Raw genomic sequence first — 21,893 nt, 5'->3', positions numbered from 1 at the left:
TCTGTCCAGCACTGGAGGGGGGTCAGCACTGGAGGGGGGTCAGCACTGGAGGGGGGTCAGCACTGGAGGATGTCAGCAAAGACGGAGTGCTGCTCTGAAGGTGGGCGTCAGCACTGAGACCTGCTACGTTCCTGCAGCTCCATACTGTATCGACTCCCAAGAGATGTTGGTCAGACTCAGCAGTGCCAACAAGTGGCAGCTGCTGGAACGGCACCCAGAGACCTTGCAATCATGGAACAAGCCAAGACCCAGGAAGCGGGGGCAATTTGCGAAGGACAGGTCACCTCCCCTAACATCCCGATGTCGTGTCCCTCTGGCAGATAGAGAGTGCCCTTAAAGGAGCGAACTGCACCCCTTCATCCACAACTAACACCCCCCTCCACCACCCATTATACTATGGGATAAACAGGCCAGCACAGGCCACCTTTCAAACAAGGCATTAAACCATCTTATCTACTGTCTCGGGTGGACACAATAAATCCTACATTTTGAAAGAGAGCAGATATCCATTGTTTAAAATATGGGATGATCTAGTTATCATAATGGTCTGTTGGATCCTCCTGTGCACAGATCACCTTATTTAATCCATGTGCTCTTCTGGGTGAACAGGCAAAATATTACAAATAGTTCTGGGGCTGACAGTCTTGATTTGCAGTTGACTGGAGATGCTGTGGGGTGGGGGGGGGGGTGCGGGGGATGCGGAGGTGGGGTGGTGACAGCTAACACATTGAGTTTGACATTGGCTCTAATTCAGAACCAATACCTATTGAGCTGCAGAGTTTCTCCAGCACTTTCTGGCTTTGTTTCCACAGCCCTTTGCCTCAAGGCTGGGACTGTTCTGATTGGATGAGACAGAGATTCAGAGGGGATTTGATCGAGATGCTCCAAACCATGAGGCGTCTGGATAGAGAGAAACTGGTCCCATTGGCAGAACAGTTAAGAACCAGAGGACACCTATTTCTGATGATTGGTAAAAGGGGGAATGGAGGGGAAAAACTAATTTTTCAGAATCTTGCTGCTAAGACAGGCAGAGATAGTAGGAACTGCAGATGCTGGAGAATCCGAGACAACAAGGTGCAGAGCTGAATGAATACAGCAGGCCAAGCAGCATCATAGGAGCAGGAAGGCTGACGTTTCGGGCCTAGACCCTTCATCAGAAAAGGGGGAGGGGAATGGGGTTCTGAAATACATAGGGAGAGAGGGGGAGGTGGATAGAAGATGGGTGGAGGAGTTGCAGTGGGAGAGAGATCCCCTGAGGTTTGTCCGGAGGGGATCTCTCTCCCACTGCAACTCCTCTATCCATCTCCTATCCGCCTCCCACTCTCTCCCTATTTATTTCAGAACCCCCTTCCCCTCCCCCTTTTCTGATGAAGGCTAAGACAGGCATGTTGCTGGAGCTTTTCATTTGGCACTCATCAGGAGAAAACAATAAAAAACAGAATGCAAAAATGTCAATCACCAAAAGCTCTCTCTTGCCGCGAGTGGTTAGGATCCAGACTGCACTGTCTGAATTAAGGCTTCGTAAGGAGAAATAGATAAGTAACTGAAGAAGATAGATTTGCAGGGCTATAGAGCAGGGAAAGGGGTGGAGGTATGGGAAGAGGATAGTTGCTCTTGCAGAGTCAGCACAGACAACTGAGCGAACACCCCCCCAACTCCCATGCTGCAACCTCCCCGTAGCTCCAATTTCCATGAATACATCAACTGTACTTCAGAATGTCAACTATAAAACGCTTGGTGACGTGGAGGGAGAACACAAAGCCAGGCTCCTGCTCCCGATGGCTGTTCAGTAACTGCTGATGGAATATTCAGGCTTACAGATGTTGAATGGCATGTCAGTGGGGATTGGGAAAAGCCAGATGCTGATCACCCGGAGCAGAAGCATGGAAGTTGCTGGAATCTGGGGAACTGCTGTCTTTCTCCCCCACGCCCACCCTCAGCCTGTGCTGTTCTGAGAGGGACAACTGTATTTGGCATTTATGATGATATAACACAGGAACGCTGGCTACAGCCACGTTCTCACAATGTGCAGCTACTTAAACTAATTAGTTCCGGTTCTTAGCCTCATTGTAAACCAACTCCTGTTGTCCTGTGACCATGAACACACTGTCGGGAGGGGGAGCACAGAGTTGAGGAAGAGAGAAGTAGCTCAGTTGGATCTGTACTTGTTGATAGGCAGAGAGACAGAGACAGAGTCACACACAACAAGATAATCAGCACCGTGTTTCTGTAGTGTAGTGGGCATCATGTTCACCTGTCATATGCAAGATCCCTAGTTCAGAACCATACAGAAACAGGGTTGCTGTTTTGGCAGCACGGTGGCTCAGTAGTTAGCTCTGCTGCCTCACAGTGCCAGGGACCCAGGTTAGATTCTAGCCTCGGGCGACTGTCTGTTTGGAGTTTGCACATTCTCATGGTGTCTGCGAGGGTTTCCTCTGGGTGCTTTGGTTTCCTCCCACAGTCCAGGTTACGTGGATTAGCCATGCTAAATTGCCCATAGTGTCCAAGGATGCACAGGCTAGGTGGGTTAGCCATGGGGAATGCAGGGTTACAGGGATAAGGTAGCGGGTGGGTCTGGGTGCGATGCTCTGAGGGTCAGTGTGGACGTGATGGGCTGAATGGACTGCTTCCACACTGTAGGGATTCTATGCTTCAATACTCACATCTAAATTCATAGGCTTCCGTTCCCTTCAAAAGGGGTTTTAAATCATGTGCTTTGATAACGAGCAGGTTATTTGACAGACTATGAATACAACTTCAAAAGGCAACTGCCTTTTCTCCTGAGGCAGATAGCGTTTCATACGACGTTGCTGAATCCGCTGAAAAAGGAGCAAAATCATATGGTTCAGATGAGTGTTGCAGTGGCACATCCTGTGCAGCAGGTGGCAGCAGGTATCCACCTATCACTGAACAAAACCCTGAGCTTCTTTCTCCAGGTCATTAATATGGAGAATAAAAATTAAAAAGCAGATATTACTGAAAACCAAGTGGGAAGGGAATTTTCCCTAACACCTTGCTCAATGAGAGAAATCGGGGAAACTTTCCAATGTGTTCTAATCCACATCATCTGGGAGCTCAGGGTTCCTCAGTAAACAAATGCAACACCAGACTAGTCCTCAAATCACACAGAGAGTCGGAGTTATACAGTTATATGGCTCTTTTGGCCCATTGTGTCTGCACCAACATAACTACCACTAAAGAAGCACTAATCCCAATTACCTACACTCGTCCCATATCCTTGAATGTTATGATATTTCAAGTGCACATCCAAATATTTTTTAAAAGTTTAAGATTTCCAGCCTCCATTACCTTCACAGGAAGTGCATTCTAGATTCCCACCACCCTCAAAGTTTTTTGCCCCAAATGCCCTCTGAATCTTCTGCTTCTTACCGTAAAACTATGCCCTCAATTAAATGGAACAGCTGCTCTCTATTCACCCTGTCCATACCCCTCAATCTTATATACCTTAAGTCATATCCCTCCCAAGCCTTCTCTGCTCTAAGGAAAACAGTCCAGTCCATCTAGCCACTCCTTAAAGCTCAAATGCTCCAACCCAGGCAGAATGGAACAGAACTGCTCCAAATCCTAGTCTTGGCCCAAGTTTATTGGGCCAAACTGTGAAGTGATACAGGCACTCGCTGTGTTCCCTGTTAAAATGAGAGAGCAAGGAGCTAGATTTTCAGACATTGCATCAGGGCTCCCCAGCTGAAATTGCAATCTGACAGGCCCCTTCACAGGTCCTGTTATAAAACAAAACTCCCTCTAGTGGCCATGGAAAGTACAGAAAGATTTGCATTTTCCATTGCTTTGGTCCCCATTAAACATGCATGGCCAGAAAAACACAGATTTGAAAAAAAATACACAGTACATTGTCTTCAGAGTGCGCTTACTTTAAATTTTCTATAAGCTGAATTCAGAAAATCTACACTGTCTCCAAATCATACACAATTAGAATTTAATCACAAACACAGGACTGCATTAAACTCATTGGACATGTATCATCCTGGGAGGGTGCTATATAAATGCAATGTCTTTGAAGAGACTTAAGACCCTTTTATCTCACTCCATGGTTCATGAGGTCCAAAACCTGACATCCAGGGGGTGGAGACTGATCCAGATTTCACCGACAGTTCCAGTTTCTTCGTACATTGTAACATTTGGATTTGCTTTCTCTGCACCATGAAACTTTTTTTTAGATTTAGGAGGTATTTTACATCAATGCAAAGAGGGGTTCCCAAATATCTCACAACATGTGCATGTTAGGACTTACTGCTTCTGAAGCGTAGGCTAGAATCTCATCATCTGGATTATAAAAGTAATTCAAGTCCACGGCTAAACTCACTTTGCAGTTCAAAAGCAGCATTTGTTCACCATATTTAAATAAGGGATTGTCCTTTTCTCTACAGCGTTAGCCTTAAGCCATTTGTGGGCTGGGGATGTCAATGGCTACACCAGCATTTCTTGCCCATCCCTGGTTGCCCTTGAGAAGGTGGTGGTGAGCTGCCTTCTTGAACTGCTGCAGTCCACGTGCTCTAGGTTGATCCACAATGGCATTAAGGAGGGAATGCCACAATTCTGACCCAGCAACAATGAAGGAACAGTAATATATTTCCAAGTCAGGATGGTGAGTGGCTTGGAGGGGAACTTGCAGCTGGTGGTGTTCCCATGAATTTGCTGCTCTTGTCCTCTTAGATGGAAATGGTCATGGGTTTGGAATGTGCTGTCTGATGAAATTTATGAATTTCTGCAGTGCATCTTATAGATGGTATACACTGCTGTTACTGAGCTTTGGTGGTGGAGGGAGTGGATGTGGTGCCAATCAAGTGGCCTGGATGGTGTCAAGCTTCTTGAGTGTTTTTGGGGCTGCACTCATCCATGCAAGCAGGGAGTGTTCCATCACACTCCTGACTTGTAGATGGTGGACAGGCTTTCCATAAGTCAGAGGGGGAAGCTACTCACTGTAGGATTCCTGGGCAGCGCAGTGGCTCAGTGGTTAGCACTGCTGCCCCACAGTGCCAGGCACCTGGGTTCAATTCCAGCTTCGGCAGACTGTCTGCATGGAGTTTGCATATTCAATGTCTGTGTGGGCTTCCTCCAGGTGCTCCAATTTCCTCCCGCAGTCCAAAGATGTGTAGGTGAGCTGAATTAGCCATGGTAAATGTGGGGTTATACGATACAGTAGGGGGCTGGGTCTGGGTGGGATGCTCTTTGGAGGGTCAGTGTGGACTTGATAAGCCAAATGGCCTCCTTCTGCACTGTAGATGTTCTATGATTCTATGGTCTCTGACCTGAATTTGTTGCCACTAAATTTACTAGGCTAATCCAGTTCATTCAACGGTAACCTCTAGGATGTTGATAGTGAGGGGATTCAGTCATGGTAACACCATCGAGTGTTGAGGAGTGGTGATTAGATTGTCTCTTATCCAAGATGGTCATAGTTTGGCACTTGTGTGGTGCAATTGTTATTTCACTCTCTTCAGCCCAAACCTAGATCTTGTCCAGACCTTGTTATATTTGAACATGGACTGCTTCAGTACCTTAGGAGTGTGAATGGTGCTGAACATTTGTACCATCAGTGAACATCCCCACTTCTGACCTTATGATGGAGAAAAGGTCAATGATGAAGCAGCAGCAGATGGTTGGGCCTAGGACACTACACTGAGGAGTTCCTGCAGAGATGTCCTGGAATCATCTTCCGATGTGCCAAGTATAAGTCTAACCAGTGGAGATTTGCCCCCAATACCCATTGATTCCAGTTGTGCTAGGGCTCCTAAATGATGTCATGCTCTGTGACCTTGATGCCAAGGGCTATCTCTCTCACCTCTGGAATTCAGCTCTTTTGTCCATGTTTCAACCAAGGCTGTAATGAGGTGAGGTGCTGAGTGAACCTAGTGGAACCTAAACTGGGCATCACTGAGCAGGTTATTGCTGCTTAAACACATGTACCAACAGACTCAAGAACAGCTTCTTCCCCATTGTTATTTAACTTCTGAATGGACCTGTTAAATTTTAAATTTAACGCTGATCTCACTCTTTGTATTCCTCGCTCTGTTCTATTACCCTAATGCACTTTGTATGGTATGATCTGCCTGTACTCCACATAAAACAAAACTTTCCACTGTACCTAGGGACATGTGACAATTTTGTTTCCAATTCCAGTACCACTGTACTCTGTTGCTTTTATACAGCGCAGAGGAGAACCCCTTCCAACTCCCACTAGAACATAGAACATTACAGCGCAGTACAGGCCCTTCGGCCCTCGATGTTGCGCCAACCTGTGAAACCAATCTGAAGCCCATCTAACCTAAACTATTCCATTATCAACCATATGTTTATCCAATGACCATTTAAATGCCCTTAAAGTTGGCAAGTCTACTACTTTTGCAGGCAGGGCATTCCACGCCCTTACTACTCTGAGTAAAGAACCTACCTCTGACATCTGTCCTATATCTATCACCCCTCAATTTAAAGCTATGTCCCCTTGTGCTAGCCATCACCATCCGAGGAAAAAGGCTCCCACTGTCCACCCTATCTAATCCTCTGATCACCTTGTATGTCTCTATTAAGTCACCTCTTAACCTTCTTCTCTCTAATGAAAACAGCCTCAAGTCCCTCAGCCTTTCCTCATAAGACCTTCCCTACATAGCAGGCAACATCCTGGTAAATCTCCTCTGCACCCTTTCCAATGCTTCCACATCCTTCCTATAATGCGGTGACCAGAACTGTACGCAATACTCCATGTGCGGCCGCACCAGAGTTTTGTACAGCTGCAACATGACCTCATGGCTCCGAAACTCAATCCCTCTACCAATAAAACCTAACATACCGTACGCCTTCTTAACAACGCTATCAACCTGGGTGGCAACTTTCAGTGATCTATGCACATGGACACCGAGATCTCTCTGCTCATCCACACTACCAAGAATCTTACCATTAGCCCAGTGCTCTGTATTCCTGTTACTCCTTCCAAAGTGAATCACCTCACACTTTTCCGCACTAAACTCCATTTGCCACCTCTCAGCCCAGCTCTGCAGCTTATCTATGTCCCTCTGTAACCTGCAACATCCTTCCGCACTATCCACAACTCCACAGACTTTGGTGTCATCTGCAAATTTACTAACCCATCCTTCTATGCCCTCATCCAGGGTCATTTATAAAAATGACAAACAGCAGTAGCCCCAAAACAGATCCTTGAGGTACACCAAAGTTTGGAAAACACTAAACACTAAAGTTTGGAATACTGAAAATTCACCAGTTCCCTGAGTGAAGGCACCCAATCAGAATGTTAAGTTTTCTGTCTTGCACTCATCAGGACAAATGCAAGAATGTCAAATTTTAAACCATCTCAACAAGTTCCACAACAGGAGGAATGTATGCTGATTGGTTGGTAACTCAACTGTGTTGAAGGAGCTTGGAAACCCCAACCGATTTCTCCATGACAAATGTCACAGGCCAAATGGAGCCAACTTGCCTACCAACTAGAACTCTCCGCTCCTGTACGCCTCCAAGTTGTTAAAAAGTTCTGACAACATTTTCTCTTTTCAGCGCAATCCAGGAAGGGAAATTGTTGGGGGGGGCTGGTGCAATATCAGGTCTAAGGGAAGGGACGTTGAGGTGAAACTAATTGTTTTTGCAAAGTGCTCTCCAGCCAGCACAGGCTAAAGGAGCAGAGTGGCCTCATTCTCGTGATTCAGCTTTTGCTTGCCAGTCACTGCGAATTTGTTGATCTGCAGACCATCGTATTAAAAGCTTGTGTTTAGGGGAAGTGGCACTGACTACACAGTCAAGAGAAAGCGCTGATGTGGAATGTACGGTTGAGATGGCCAAAAATCTGGCCTGCGTCTGCCTGTCTAGTTCAGAGTTTTATATGACCCACATCCTCCACATGGAGACCAAGAATGGGAACAACATCCTTAAATATAGCTGCAATGCAATGAGCCAAAGTACAGCATAGAGAAGGATCTTTCATGGATCGTGTTGGCACTTTTTCTATTAAATCATGATTTTCAATGTTTATATTTAGCCTCAAAAAGGGAAAATTAGAGTCCAAAAAAGCAAAAAGTAAGAAAAAGAAAATCACCAGCACACAGTTGTTATTGGGACAATTAAAAAATTTTGAAAACAAGACCGATCTATTGTTGTCAATCGTTACAAAACCAAGACAGAGCCAAAGGTCTGAACGGACACAATCAAAACAAACAGTCAAGCAGACAGACCTCCTCCTGTTCAAAAACATTTCTTTTTATTTTGAGCATCTCTAAACCTGATGGAAGCTAACCAAGGACCAATAAAGGCAGAGTTAAACTAACCTACAATCAGCGATTTATACAGTTCACAGACACCCACTTTGACATCTCCTACAGGAGATGTGTGAACTGTGGGCTAAAGAAACAAAAACAAGGTTGCTGGAAAAGCTCAGCAGGTCTGGCAGCATCTGTGAAGGAAAAAAGAGAGTTAACGTTTCGGGTCCGGTGACCCTTCCTCAGAACTACGAAGACAGCGGAAGAGTTTGACGTCATGTCGTGCCCGAAATTCGTTAAGGTGGGGATGCAGAGGAATAAAGCTGAGGCCTTTGCAGAGTACAGAACGTTCAGCATCAGAGAACAGAACGTTAGGAGGGATGTCAAACACCAGGAGTGACAGTGAAATTAATGTCGGTGGGCAAGAAGATTGGAACGGAAATCCCATCAGAGAGAGGAGCAGAACTACTTCAAGGTGGGCATGCCTGGAAGAGATGTGGCAGTGAGTTAAATTCTAAATAAAAACCGAAAGAACTGCAGACACTGTAAAAGCACTGACATTAATTTCACTGTCACTCCTGGTGTTTGAACAGCTTTTCCAGCAACTTTGTTTTTGTTCCTGATTTACAGCATCCACAGTTCTTTCGGTTTTTATGAACTGTGGGCTGTTGGGGTCAGGAGCTCGGAGGGAGCAAAGGTAACTACAAAGAGGAGAGTCAGATGTGACCACTTTGGCTGAAAAGCCCCTTAAAATGGGTGTGGTTTTTTTTTGTTTGTTTGCCTGCTGCGTGTTTTAATCCAAAGACAATTGAGGTCCAATTATTGCAATCATCACAGCCTCCAATAGAAAGGGGTTTCATTTTGTGTCTGTATCACTGCTATTTGAAATCACCCCCAACTAAACCAAACCAATAACTCCCCTTCTCTCTCTCTCTCTCTCTACCACAGCCAAGTTTTCACACTGTAGTCACACCAATTAGTAGAGTTACATCAGAAAAATGTGTCAAGGAAGCACTAAGGGGAAAACTCCCCATTTGCCTGGATGGGCGCAGCTTCAATAACACTAAGAAAATCACCAGCACACTGTTGTCACTGGAACAATTAAAAAATTTTAAAAACAAGACCGATCTATTGTCGTCAATTGTTACAAAACCAAGATGGAGCCAAAGGTTTGAACAGCGCCAACAACACTCTAGAAGCTTGGCACCATCCAGGACAAAGCAGCCCATTTGATTGGCACCGCATCTACAAGCATCCACTCCTTCCACCACCAACGCTCAGTAGCAGCAGTGTGTACTCTCTGCAAAATACACAGTAGAAACTCACAGAAGATCCTTAGGCAGCATCTTCCAAACCCATGACTACTTCCATCTAGAAGGACTAGGACAGCAGATGCATGGAAACACCACCAGCCACAAGATCCCCTCCAAGCTGCTCACCATCCTGACTCTTTTTTCAAATTCATTCACAGGATGTGAACATCACTTGCCAGGCCAGTATGTCTTGCCCACCCCTAATTGCCCAGTGGGTAGTTCGGAGTCAAGTACATTGCTGTGGGTCTGGAATCACATGTAGGCCTGGAATCACATGTAGGCCAAACCAAGCAAGGATGACAGTTTCCTTCCCTAAAAGGCATTAGTGAACCCGATGGGTTTTTCCTGACAATTGGCAACAATTTCATCGTCATCGTTTCCTGGGTCTCTAAATTAACAATCTAGTGCTAATACTACTTGGCCATCACCTCCCCAATAAAAAAAACTTGGAAACATATTGCTGTTCCTTCAGTGTCACTGGTCAAAATCCTGAAATTCCCTTCCCATCGGTATTTTGAGTCAACCTCCAGCACGCAGACTACAACGTTTCAAGAAGGCAGCTCACTACCACCAGAGAAGCCAGGGATGGGCAATAAGTGTTGGTCTAGCCAGCAATGCCCATATCCTGCATGAATTCAAAAAGGACTTTTACTATGTCCTGCTCACCCATCGCTCCCATGGTCACTGAATCAGATTGTTTAAGTGAGGAAGCAATGCCATTTCAAAGCTTTGAAAGAACTCACCTCCCAAAACTCTATGCCCCTCCAGCCCCATAATTACACAAGCTTCTCTAATCCTGTTGTGCACACTAAATTTTAATTGCTTAGTGCCAACCATTCGTCAATGATACTCTGTGAAGCACCTTGCAGCATTTCACAGCATTAAAAAAGGTGCTATGGAAATACAAAGTTTGGAATGGAATTCAGAGTGTAGCTTTACACAAGAGCTGGGTGAGGATCAATGTATGCATCTCATACAACTTGTCTCTCTCAAGTATAGCAGTAGACACAAACAGCAATGTCCTGAAGACCAGATAATCAGCTTAAAAGCAAGGGGTCGAGTGATAAATATTGGCAAGGGCTTCAGTGTAGAACTGCCCTTTACACTGACTACATTGTTACAGGTCAGAGGAAGATTTCCATTGAGGCAAATCAGTGGCAGTTGAAATTTAATGAACGTGCACTTTGGGCAGAAGTTTATTAAAATAAATAGATTAGAAGCAGTAGCACAAAATAAGTGGGGGGCGGGGGTGGTTGGGCTGGGAAATGGGAAACAAATTGCAGATTTTGTTCAAAACCCAGATAGTGTGATAAAACACAAAGGGGAGGAAGTGCTGGGATAAGTAGCCCAAACTGAAAAATAGCTAAGAAAAGCTTCATCTCCTTAAAACCATGCAAGTGGTTGCCTTCTGGTTTTGTATAGCTCACTGCAGCTGGTTAAATGCGAGTTCAGTCAGACCTAGTTACATTTTAAATAGATTGTAGCCCGACCAGAGTTAGTGCTCGTGATTGATTTCACGAGAGAAACAGAAGGAATCCAGATGGTGGAGTTAGTGTACAGTCCAGGGGCCTCAGTTCAATGCAACTGTACTCCAGCACCCAGTACAGACTGCAGTGGCATCCAATGGCTTGCTGACACTACAGGGATCATTCTAACCCAACATTCCCAGTGGAAAGTTGGCCTCCCTCAATACTACTCGACATGGACTCCTGTGGTATCAGGAACAACTGGGCTGGCAGAACCAGCATTCCATTCAATCCCGACTCTCACCTCCTCAGAAGGTTTACTTAAACTTGCCCCCGATATTTCACAAAAGGTGGATGTCACGCAAGAAGTAGAACTCTGTTCAGCTTTGTCACGAAGTGAGCTACAAGGGAAATGATTCTGTCACCTCCCATCTCCCATAGTGGGGTGGAGGGGAGCACAGTGGCTCAGTGGTTAGCACTGCTGCCTCAGAGCGCCAGGGACCCAGGTTCAATTCCAGCCTCAGGTGACTGTCTGTGTGGAGTTTGCACATTCTCCCCGTGTCAGGTTTCCTCCCAGCTGTGCAGGTTAGGTGGATTAGCCATGGGAAATGCTGGGTTACAGGAATGGGGTGGATCTGGGTAGGATGCTCTGCAGAGGGTCAGCACCGACTCATTGGGCTGAATGGCCTGCTTGCACACTGTAGGGATTCTATGATCTCATGCAGACAGCAGGTACAATTGTTATTAATCCTCAACCTGGTAGCAAGGAATTTAAGATGTTTTTTTCCTGTTTTTAATGTGAAGGACGAGCCGTTTTCGTAATGAAATACATTTATGGTAGTTGGAAGCTTCACCCTGAATAGAACTTAATACCAAGCAGCAAGAAAGCAAAAGAAACAAGTACTGGATCACACCAGTCCTTTGAGCTTGTTCCACCAGAACTCCATGGTTGTGCCGGATCCAAGTTAGATACAGTTATGCTGTAAATTCGGGTCACCTTTAAAAGAGTTCTCCCAGTATTCCATATCTGGTATTTCCTGTGTAACCATGTTACAGCAGTAACTGGCCTTCCTTAAATGCAAATTAAAAGATTTATCAGGCGCCACATGATTCTATTATGAGACCCATGGTTTCAATGAAGGAAGGTTTTGTCCTTGAAATGAATGAAAACTAACATTCAAATGGAGGTAGGCACGGGGAAAAACTGGCACCATGAATAGGTGCCTGTGGTCATCAGGTGATTGACACAGCAGAGACTGCCTGCACAGAATAGTGTGCATCAGCAGGGATAAGTGCAGAGAAGGGAGGAGGGAGAGGATTCAGGGGAACGAGCCACTATCTTCTTGGGAGAAGACCCTCCCCAACATCAGGGAAGAACAAAGACAAAGACACCACTTCAATCTTAGTGACCCCTTTTCCACCATTCTACATAACACCTTCAGGATCAGTGAAACGTCCTCCTAATGACTAATTCACTGTTGCATCTTAAACTCGATACCAGAAAATTACGACTGAAAGTTGACTGCCTGTAGTAGGCAATTGTGATCACAAAAGAACAGTTAAGGGATTCTAAACAATGCCTTAATAATGGTGAAATCCCTTCTAATTTGTAATGTCAAAAGTCAAATATGATGTTATTTAATTACTGACTGACAAGTTTGAAAGCCTAAACTTTCTCAGTTCTCTAATAATCTGCAGATTTCTCCCCCTTGATTTGGAAGTTTCACAAACTAAACCATTCTGTTGAGGTGGCTTGTTCCCCAAACTGCCCTGATTAGTCCTCCTAAGAGCGAGAAAGTAAACTTGCATCTAAACTGAATTCTGGTTGGGAAAGCTGGAATTCCAACAGCACTGGGAGGGATTCTGAACATCTTTGTGCTTTCCTGCCTGGCAAAGTGGCATGGAGAGGCAATGTTTATTAAAACAAACTGAAAAGCATACAGAATATAGCAGGATACTCACTGGTTCTTTGCCATCCATTGCTTCAATCCATAAGCTTCTGTTGGCTTCTGAGAGCGCTTGGAGTGTGACAGGGCCTTGCCTGTGAAAGGGAGATTTGTTCAGAATTTACTGGAGATAGGAAAAACAAAATTGAAAGACTGGCTTTCATGTATTTCAAAACCCCCAGATAGTTCACAAAGTTCTCAATTGCCAATGAAGTACTTCAGTAAAGCACTATCACTGCTGCAAATGTAAGAAATGTGGTAGGCATTTATTGCACAGAAAGATCCCACAAACAGCTAAACAATGTTCTGTTTTTGATCGGATTTTGACGAAAGATAAATATTGCCAGAGGCGGTAGGTTGAACTCTGATGTGATGAAGGGCGTATAAGTTTATCACTTTTGGAATTTGGATTTCAAAATAGAGGGGTGTTTGTTACTTCAGTAAGTGTTTTCTTTGGAAAAAGGTCAGCAGGTCCTTCTAAAACAATGACTTAAATCCAATGGTTTGTCAGCGAGCAGGTGACTGCATACCCCTGTGGTCTTAAATAGAGTTATGGAAAGATGTTTACACTATTAGGTTTATGACAGGCAGAGTAAATCTGCAGGGCCCTCAGCTTTGTTTTTTTAGTTCAAGAGATCCTAGGAGGAGCAAGGCTTTTTTTTTGCTTTAAATACAATTCAGAAGGCACAAATATTGAGTTTAGAAGCAAGTTTAGTTTCTCTCCTGGAAAGATTAATCGGGTCAGTTCAGGGAACAAGTCACAGCAGAGTTTAGTTTATTAAACTTCCAAAGCAGGGAGAGAAACCTGCAGATTATCAGACAGTTGAGAAAGTTTAGGCTCTCAGACTTATGAAAAGCTCTTGTCAACAGATTTTGAAAGGACTCATCTTCACAGTCCACAGCAAAGGAACAATCAGGAATCGTTTAAATAGAACCCTAAAAAGAGTGGAGACAGACAGGTAATTTCTCTGGGCTGGAGTCTGTGATAGATAGCATCAGAAAACAGGTTGAAACTTGGTTTTGCTGTGTGTTGAAATCATTCTAGCTCTCGTAGTTATTTATATATCTTCGGTTTTGAAATTATTATTTTGTGTCACTTGTTTTCTTATTGAAGAAAATCTGCAGCCTCATGTAAATGTCTCAGTGACTAAACACCACATTTACTAACAAAAAAGAAAAATGGCAAGTCATATTTTATTCAACCACAGAGCCAGGAAAGATGAGGGATTGCATAACATTTATCTGCCTGGTCTTGAATCAAAAAGGAATTAAACAATACTCTTCCTATCAACACTTCGTACAGCATTTTTGCTTATTGGTGTTCATGTAGGATTCAGTAATCATTGCAACACAGCTATTACAGGCTTAAAGAAGGTATAATACAAAGTCAAAACCTCTGTTGAACGTGTTAATTATTCCATTGCCATTGCTGATTATAGCATATCGCTCTTGATAATCTTTGAATACCTTCAGGTGCTATCCCAGTCTATGCTCCAGTCAATGACTTTCCTTTCATTGAAGTAAAATACTGGAGAAACTCAACAGATCTGGCATCAGCTGTAAAGACAGAAACAGTTAACATTTCAAACCTGGTCTGTCTATTCTTTAGAATCTACAGATGCTGCCGGGCCTGCCAGCTTTCTCCAGGAATTTCTGTTCTTTATTTCAGATCACCAGCATCTGCAGTATTTTGCTTCTTTACATGGCGTTCCTTTACCTTTCAAACATCTCTATATCAAAGCAGAATCGCTTATCGATGGATTCCGATTTCCTTCTAACGCAGGATTTCAGCTTGAATTCCTAGAGAAAAGTACATAATGCAGAAGAGGTTACAAAGGCGAATAGTCCACTTCAGTGTTTGAAATATTTTCTTGAGGACCCAAATAACAGGCTGTATTCTGTCCAAAGTCCAAAGCTGACACTGCAGCAGCAACTTACAGCTTTCATGTAGCTGACAAAAAAAGCAGCTAAAATCACTCTACAGGAGCATAACGAGACAAAGATCAATCCTAGACCAAAGAAACATTAGAATGGGTGACCAAAAGCTTTGATGCCTCAGGACCTTGAAAGAGGGAAGCGGTTGAGGGAGGAAATTCTGGGGATTGGAGCCCAGGCTGCCAGTGGTGGAGAAATGAACATTAAATATTTTGGGATGCCCAGAATTGAAGGAGCTCAGCTTTCTTGGGGGGTCTAGAAGAGATAGGGAGCAGTTCCTCCCTTTCAGAAAAAAGGACAAGGATGCATTGATAAATTGAATGCCAGTATAGGTCCAGTGAGCAGAGGAGTAATGTGACATGGAACCTGATGTTTTTGAGGGTACCGTGGTGGAAAATAGCCATCAGTGGACCAAGCTAATTATAATGGACAGATCTACAGATTGAAAAGTCTCCATTCGCTCACATCACAGAGATGGGTGCTCAGGTTTCCCCAAAGGAGAAGAGACAGCGATGAATGTCAGCTTTGACAATAGCCTAGAACTGGAAGCTCAGAGCATTTAGAATGACAACAGAAAGCCCAAGCAGAGATAAGGCCAAAGACTCCATCGGCTGTGCTAAGCATGTCACTAATTGACAGGTCAAGCAATTTTTTTTTTTAAATTAACAGGATGAGGGTATTGCTGCTAGGCAGCATTTATTGCTCATCCCTAATTGCCCAGAGGGCAATTCAGAGTCAACCACATGGCTGTGGGTCTGGAGTCATATGTAGGCCAGACCAGGTAAGGATGTCAGTTTCCTTCCTTAAAAGGGCATTAGTGATCCAGATAGGTTCTCCTGACATTTGACAATGGATTCATGGTCATCATTAGATTTTTAATTCCAGATATTTTACTGAATTCAAATTCTGCCATCTGCTGTGGTGGGATGTCCCACCTCCTTCTCCCTGTGCCCCCATCCAAACTGCCCCTTCCCCCTAGCATACATACCACCCTCCCCTCACACTCCCACACAGGAGTCTCTATTGTATTTGGGGCTCTGCCAAAGGCTCTCCTCAGCTCTTTTTCCAACACATGGTGAACCTTGCTCCTCTGTCTTCTGCATGGAAAAGGGCCACCAATCAGCAACAGATTCCCAGTTTTCAGCAGAAACACAGGAATGGAGTGGACAACAACCCTCTTGCTCCTAATAAAACTATACAATTCTCCTTAATCCTACTGCCGAGAAAATTTTCGTGGCCCCTTTTAGTCCTCCTAGTTCCTTGTTTAAGTTCTTTCCTGCTTCCTTTACATCTCTCAAGAGTCTTGTCTACAATATGCTTCCTTTTTCTTTTTGACTAACCTTTTAATTTCTCTTATCATCTGGCTTCCCGAATCTTGCCATCCTTATCTTTCATCCTCACAGGAACATTCTGGTTCTAATCAACTGGTCTTTAAAAGACTCCCACATGTCAGAGATGGATTTACGCTCAAACAGCTGCCCCCAATCTAATTTTGCCAGTTTGTGCCTGATACTGTCATAATCGGCCTTCCTTCAATTTAGTATTTTCACCTGAGGACCAGTCTTATCCTTATCCAGAACTATCTTAAAACTTATGGAGTTATGATCCTTGTTCTCAAAATGCTCCCCCACTAAAACTTCAATCACCTGGCAAGGTTCATTCCCAAAATCAAGATCTAGTATGGTCCTTTCCCCGTTGGACTATCTACGTACTGTTTCAAGAAACTCCCCTGGATGAACCAAATTCTAACATTGAAGCTCCCGGCACTAAGCAAGTCCCAACCAATATTGCAGAAGTTAAAATCACCTACTAAAACAGCCCTGTTATTTTTACATCTTTCCACGATCTGTCTACATATCTGTTGTTCTACTTCCCACTGGCTATTGGTAGGCCTTAATATAACCCCATCATAGTGAGTGCACCTTTCTTATTCCTGAGGTCTACCCATATTGCCTTGCTGGATAAACTCTAAGATGTCCGCTCAGTGCGTCTGTTACATTCTCCTTAAATCAGCCAAACTCTGTATCAACTCAAGTCACAGGAAGCTTGTGGTACTGGAAGTGGCCACGTGGCCCATTGGTTTTTGGCTGCACAGACACAAACCACCCAGCCTTTGATGACCACCTTCCAAATGCACAATTCACTTCCATTTAGAAGGACAAGGGCAGCAGATACACGAGAACACTACCAATTGCATGTTCCACTCCAAACCACCCATTGTGACTTGGAAATATGATGTTGGTCCTTCAGTGTCGCTGGGTCAAAATCTAGAGTTTCATCCCTAATGACCTTGTGAGTCTAGCGACAACACAATCTGCAGCGGTTCAAGGCAGCAGCACACCACTACCTTTTGAAGGGCAACAAATGCTGGCCCAGCCAGCAACACCCACATCCCATGAATAAATAAAAATTACTCACTTGCTTCACCCCAGGTTTTGGATCACATGGGATCATGGTTAGAATTTTGGTGTCTTTCACATATTTGCAGTAGTATTTCACCCAGGAGAATCCCAGAGCACCTGTGGAGAGTCAAAAATAGATTTTCTTTTTAAAAACTTGCACAAATAGAAATCTGTCTGGTCATCCCTAACTTATATCAGGTTCCCTCAGCAACAAGTGGTCAAGATACGCTCAGTTTTCTACCAATACTGCTCTAGCTCAGCTAAGAGCCAATTTGACCAAATTTCCCCTTCTTCACCACATCTAACCCTCCTCCTTCCCCAGAACCCTCACCACCTTTACCCTAGAGGGTCACACAATGATCAAATGCCCTCCCTCAGCGCCTTAAATGTCAAATAAAACATTCATCAGATGATTTTCTGAGAGGATAAATCCTGGTGTGGTCAGAGTTTGCAGCACTCAGGTCACTGAAAGAGTTAAAAGGAACCAAGGAGGAGTATTATTCTGCGCAAAGCTATGCAGGAACCTAGCTATACATCTCCACTTTACCACCCACAGGCAAATTGGATATGCAGCCGATAGGAAAGGGTGAAGTTCCAGCTGGATCCTGTGTACAGAGGAACAACTAGAATAACCAAACTGCTGCAATACTGCAACAAGACACTAGATGGCACCAAGACACATGGTAAGGTCACCCAAAGATACATAATCAAAACCAGGGAGATAGAAAGACTGCAGATGCTGGAGTCAGAGATAACAAAGTGTGGAGTTGGAGGAACACAACAGAAAACTTTTTTCTGAAGAAGGGTCCCGACCCGAAACGTCAGCTTTCCTGTTCCTCCGATGCTGCCTGGCCTGCTGTGTCCCTCCGGCTCCACACTGTTATCTCATCAAAACCAGGCCTTTTTCACACCTCAGGTCAAAGACCTCGAAAGTTGAACAGCATGACTCTGAACAGCTAATTTCAGGAAACTCAACCTGGCAGTGACCGAAATAAAGCAATTCAGAAAATAAAAAAAAAACAAACATTCAGCCCCTCAACCTTGTTCCACCTCTCAAATGAGATCATGGCTGATCTGTGCCTTGAATCCATATAAACTGACCTTGGCCTATATCGCTTAATACCTTTGAGATAGATACATTTTCGTGAAGCAGGTTTTAACTTAACAACTAATCCAGCATCAATTGTTGTTTATGAAAGAGTTCCAAACCCTTACCACCCTTTGAGTGCAGAACTGCTTCCTAACATCTCTCCTGAACAGTGTGGCCCTAATTCTTCGACTAAGGCCCTGTGTTCTAGAATCTGCAACTAGTAGAAGGGAGAAGCAGAAACAAATCTGGAGTCTCAGTGGGATCTCTCTGCTCCTTACGTTTCTCCTGAGAGTAGAGGTAGCCTTCAATGGTGGGCTGTCCTGGTAGCTTGCAGGTTTGTGGAGCTTCTTTCATTCTTTTCATGAGATCCTCCATCTCCTCTCGAGTGCCCATGAAGTGATTCCTCGTCTGCGAAAACAACCAAGACCCTTTCAGGTCCCGCAGAGACTCAACATAACTCTACCCTGTTGCCCACTGCTGGACAGTGAGCTGTTTCGGAATAGATCATGTTCCTGAAATGAGCAGGAAACACCAACTCCGAACAGCTGACAAGACAGACTAGAGAATGAAAAATATGGGACGTGCGCTCAGGGCAAGATGCACCATCACGGATTTTGTGAAATGGTCCTCTTTTAATTTTGTGTGGCTGTGGGATTATCGTTTGTAAATTCTCTGAAGAACCACCATTTAGAAGAGTTCAGTGGACATGTTCCACTGGTAGATTCTTTTAGCAAAATAAGGGAAACATTTAATAAATTTACAGGGATTGTTTCAACATCAACCTGCTATTGATTATTGGCTAGATTCATTTCAATCAGCGTGAGACATTGGTGTGTATTTCTTATAGATGGATACAGCCCAAGGTGATTCACTGTGGGCACAGAAAGGAAGCAAGTCTTTTGGGCAAAATAATGTGATTGCAGTTTTTCAAAGGTGAAGATGGAAGTGGGCAGGCAGAGAGGTTTAAGGTGGGAGATACAGGAAACCAGGAAGAACATTGGAGAAATCAAGTTTGGAAAGAATAAATTTCTATTCCTGTTACCGGGGGCTATACGACAATCTGGGTTAGTCCACAATAGACCAGATATTCACCAACTCAGAAGGATTCATATATAACAAGGCTTGGAGGAGAGCCCAGGTTCTTATATAAGGATTACGAGAGCAACTTTGCCTGCAAAAGGGAAATGTTGACCGACATCTCCATGCAGTTATGATGTTATTTTTCTCCGTGATTTCTTTTGTCAGTGTCTCAATGGTTATTTGCACACGGCATCAAGTTCTTAAAGCTGGAGTTATTGGTACTTCTTTAGAGGATTGTAGGAACACCAGTTCATTTCAAAAAATTACAGATGGGTGTTTCCCTCTAAGCAGTTTCACCCACACCAATAATATAGGAGTCCTTGATTCTGTATAGTGTATACTGGACATTGAAGAAGCCAAAAGTTGGCATCAAGTGTATGAGGGGCCTTTGGAATGGTCTGGGAGGCTTGAGTGGAAATGGATGTGGCATGGGGTCAGAGTGGGAAAGTAATGAGGTAATGGGCAGGGGAAGGGGGGGGTGGAGATGGGGCAGAGGGCCTTGAATGAAACCAAGTACCTGGAAAAATACTTGCAAAGATCCAAGGTGGGCCTTTTAATCAGACCACTTCAGAACACAGCCACCTTAAAGGCTACTCCCAAACTGCTTTGATTCTACCTCCAAAAGGATACTCCATTCCGTAGCAGGTTTACCTTGTCACGCTCTCTCTCAATTCGATCTATCTGGGTCAGTGGTGAGAACCTGGCCCAACCAGTCAATTCCAATCTCCACCACGCAGCCCTGCTCCCCAGTGCCCATCCTCTAACTTTTGGCCCGAAGTAAACATCAGAACAGAACTCACGTGCTGCAAGCTTAACTGAAGCTGCTGTTTATAGGGCATGAAATCCTGAGTCAGTTCAAAGGTCAGATGATGGAATGTGAGCAGCCCATGTAGGAATGCCAACACCTGCAGGGAAGAAAGGGACAGCAATGAAGACTCGGACTGGGATTTGGGGAGTGGGGAGGCGGGTGCGAGAGAAATAGGAAGCTTTCCTCAGACCTACTTTACCCATCGAGGGGGAGGAGTCTGACCTTCATTGTTCAGTCAGACAGAAGGCTTCCATGACCTTGTATCACCCGCCTCAGTACCACCAATTCAACCACAAAGACTGCTGAATATTATCATTGCATAGGAAAGTGGTGGATTAGGATTTGCAGAGGCTGCAAGAATTTTCTGCCTTACATCCAATTATCAGCATTAATGGAACAGTTAAAACATGTTGCTGTTATGTCTAACACATTTCCCACAATGAACTGTTGCTCTGACTAAAGTCACCTCCAGTTTAAGAGGAGCACCTTTCGTTGCTTACAGGTCGATCAGTAGCCTTGGCCCTCAAATTCTCTAATGTCCTCCATCCTCAGAACCCTCCAAAATATCCCTCCCTAATTCTAACCTATTCAGCATCTCCAATTTGAACAGCTCCACCACTGGCACCTTCAGTTTTTATGTTTTAATCCCTCATGGGACAGCATTTATTGGTTAGTTACCTTTGGGTACTGGCACTGGAGGGGGTGCAAAGGAGGTTCACTAGGTTGATTCCAGAGTTGAGGGGGTTGGCTTATGAGGAGAGACTGAGTAGATTGGGATTATATTCATTGGAATTCAGAAGCTTGAGGGGGGATCTTATAGAAACATATAAAATTATGAAGGGAATAGATAAGATAGAAGTAGAGAGGATGTTTCCGCTGGCAGGTGAAGCTAGGACAAGAGGGCATAGCCTCAAGATTAGAGGGAGCAGATTTAGGACTGAACTGAGAAGGAATTTCTTCACCCAGAGGGTTGTTAATCTATGGAATTCCTTGCCCAGTGAAGTAGTTGACGCTACTTCAGTAAACGCTTTTAAAAAAAAGGTAGATTTTTTTTGAACAATAAAGGAATTAAGGGATATGGTGAGAACGCGGGTAAGTGGATCTGAGTCCATGAAAGGATCAGCCATGATCTTATTGAATGGCGGAGCAGGCTCGAAGGGCCAGACGGCCTACTCCTGCTCCTAGTTCTTGTATAACTGAACAGCTTGCTCAGCCATTTCAGATGGCAGCACAGAGTCGCGCGTAGGCCAGACCAGGTAAGGACAGCAATTACTTCCCTAAAGGACATTAATGAACCAGATGGGTACTTAGGACAATCGCAGTGGTTCCATGGTCATTATCAGATCCGATTCTAGATGTTTATTGAACTTAACATAACTTGGGGACCAGCACTTCTAGTCTAATAACAATACCATTGATCTTCCCCTAAACTCAAAAACTTGCTCCCTAAACTTCACTGCTTCTAGTACACTTTCCTTCTTTAAAATTTTCCTTAGAAACCATCAGTCATAGCTTCTCCTGTTTGTTTGGATCTTTCCTTTAAAATAACGTCTTGCTTTGAGTCTTCTTATTATGTTTAAGGTGCCCTGCAAGTAGTTGTTGAAAAGTGACTA

At 44.2% G+C, this 21,893-nt stretch overlaps 1 protein-coding gene across 1 annotated transcript; it reads right to left on the bottom strand.

Moving 5' to 3' along the window:
• Positions 1-12,981: 12,981 nt before the first annotated feature.
• LOC109931162 (oligophrenin-1) lies at positions 12,982-20,377 on the bottom strand (the record flags this gene model as incomplete). Its single annotated transcript, XM_048593509.1, has 5 exons — positions 12,982-13,060; positions 14,683-14,765; positions 17,319-17,419; positions 18,671-18,800; positions 20,273-20,377. Coding segments are annotated over 5 exons (498 nt in total), but the record flags the coding sequence as incomplete, so codon positions are not given.
• Between the last annotated feature and the right edge of the window lie 1,516 nt (positions 20,378-21,893).

The sequence above is a fragment of the Rhincodon typus genome, unplaced genomic scaffold, assembly GCF_021869965.1.
Source record: "Rhincodon typus isolate 14 unplaced genomic scaffold, sRhiTyp1.1 hic_rhity00002986, whole genome shotgun sequence".
Lineage (NCBI taxonomy): Eukaryota > Metazoa > Chordata > Chondrichthyes > Orectolobiformes > Rhincodontidae > Rhincodon > Rhincodon typus.
This window is presented reverse-complemented; position numbering and strand designations above follow the sequence as displayed.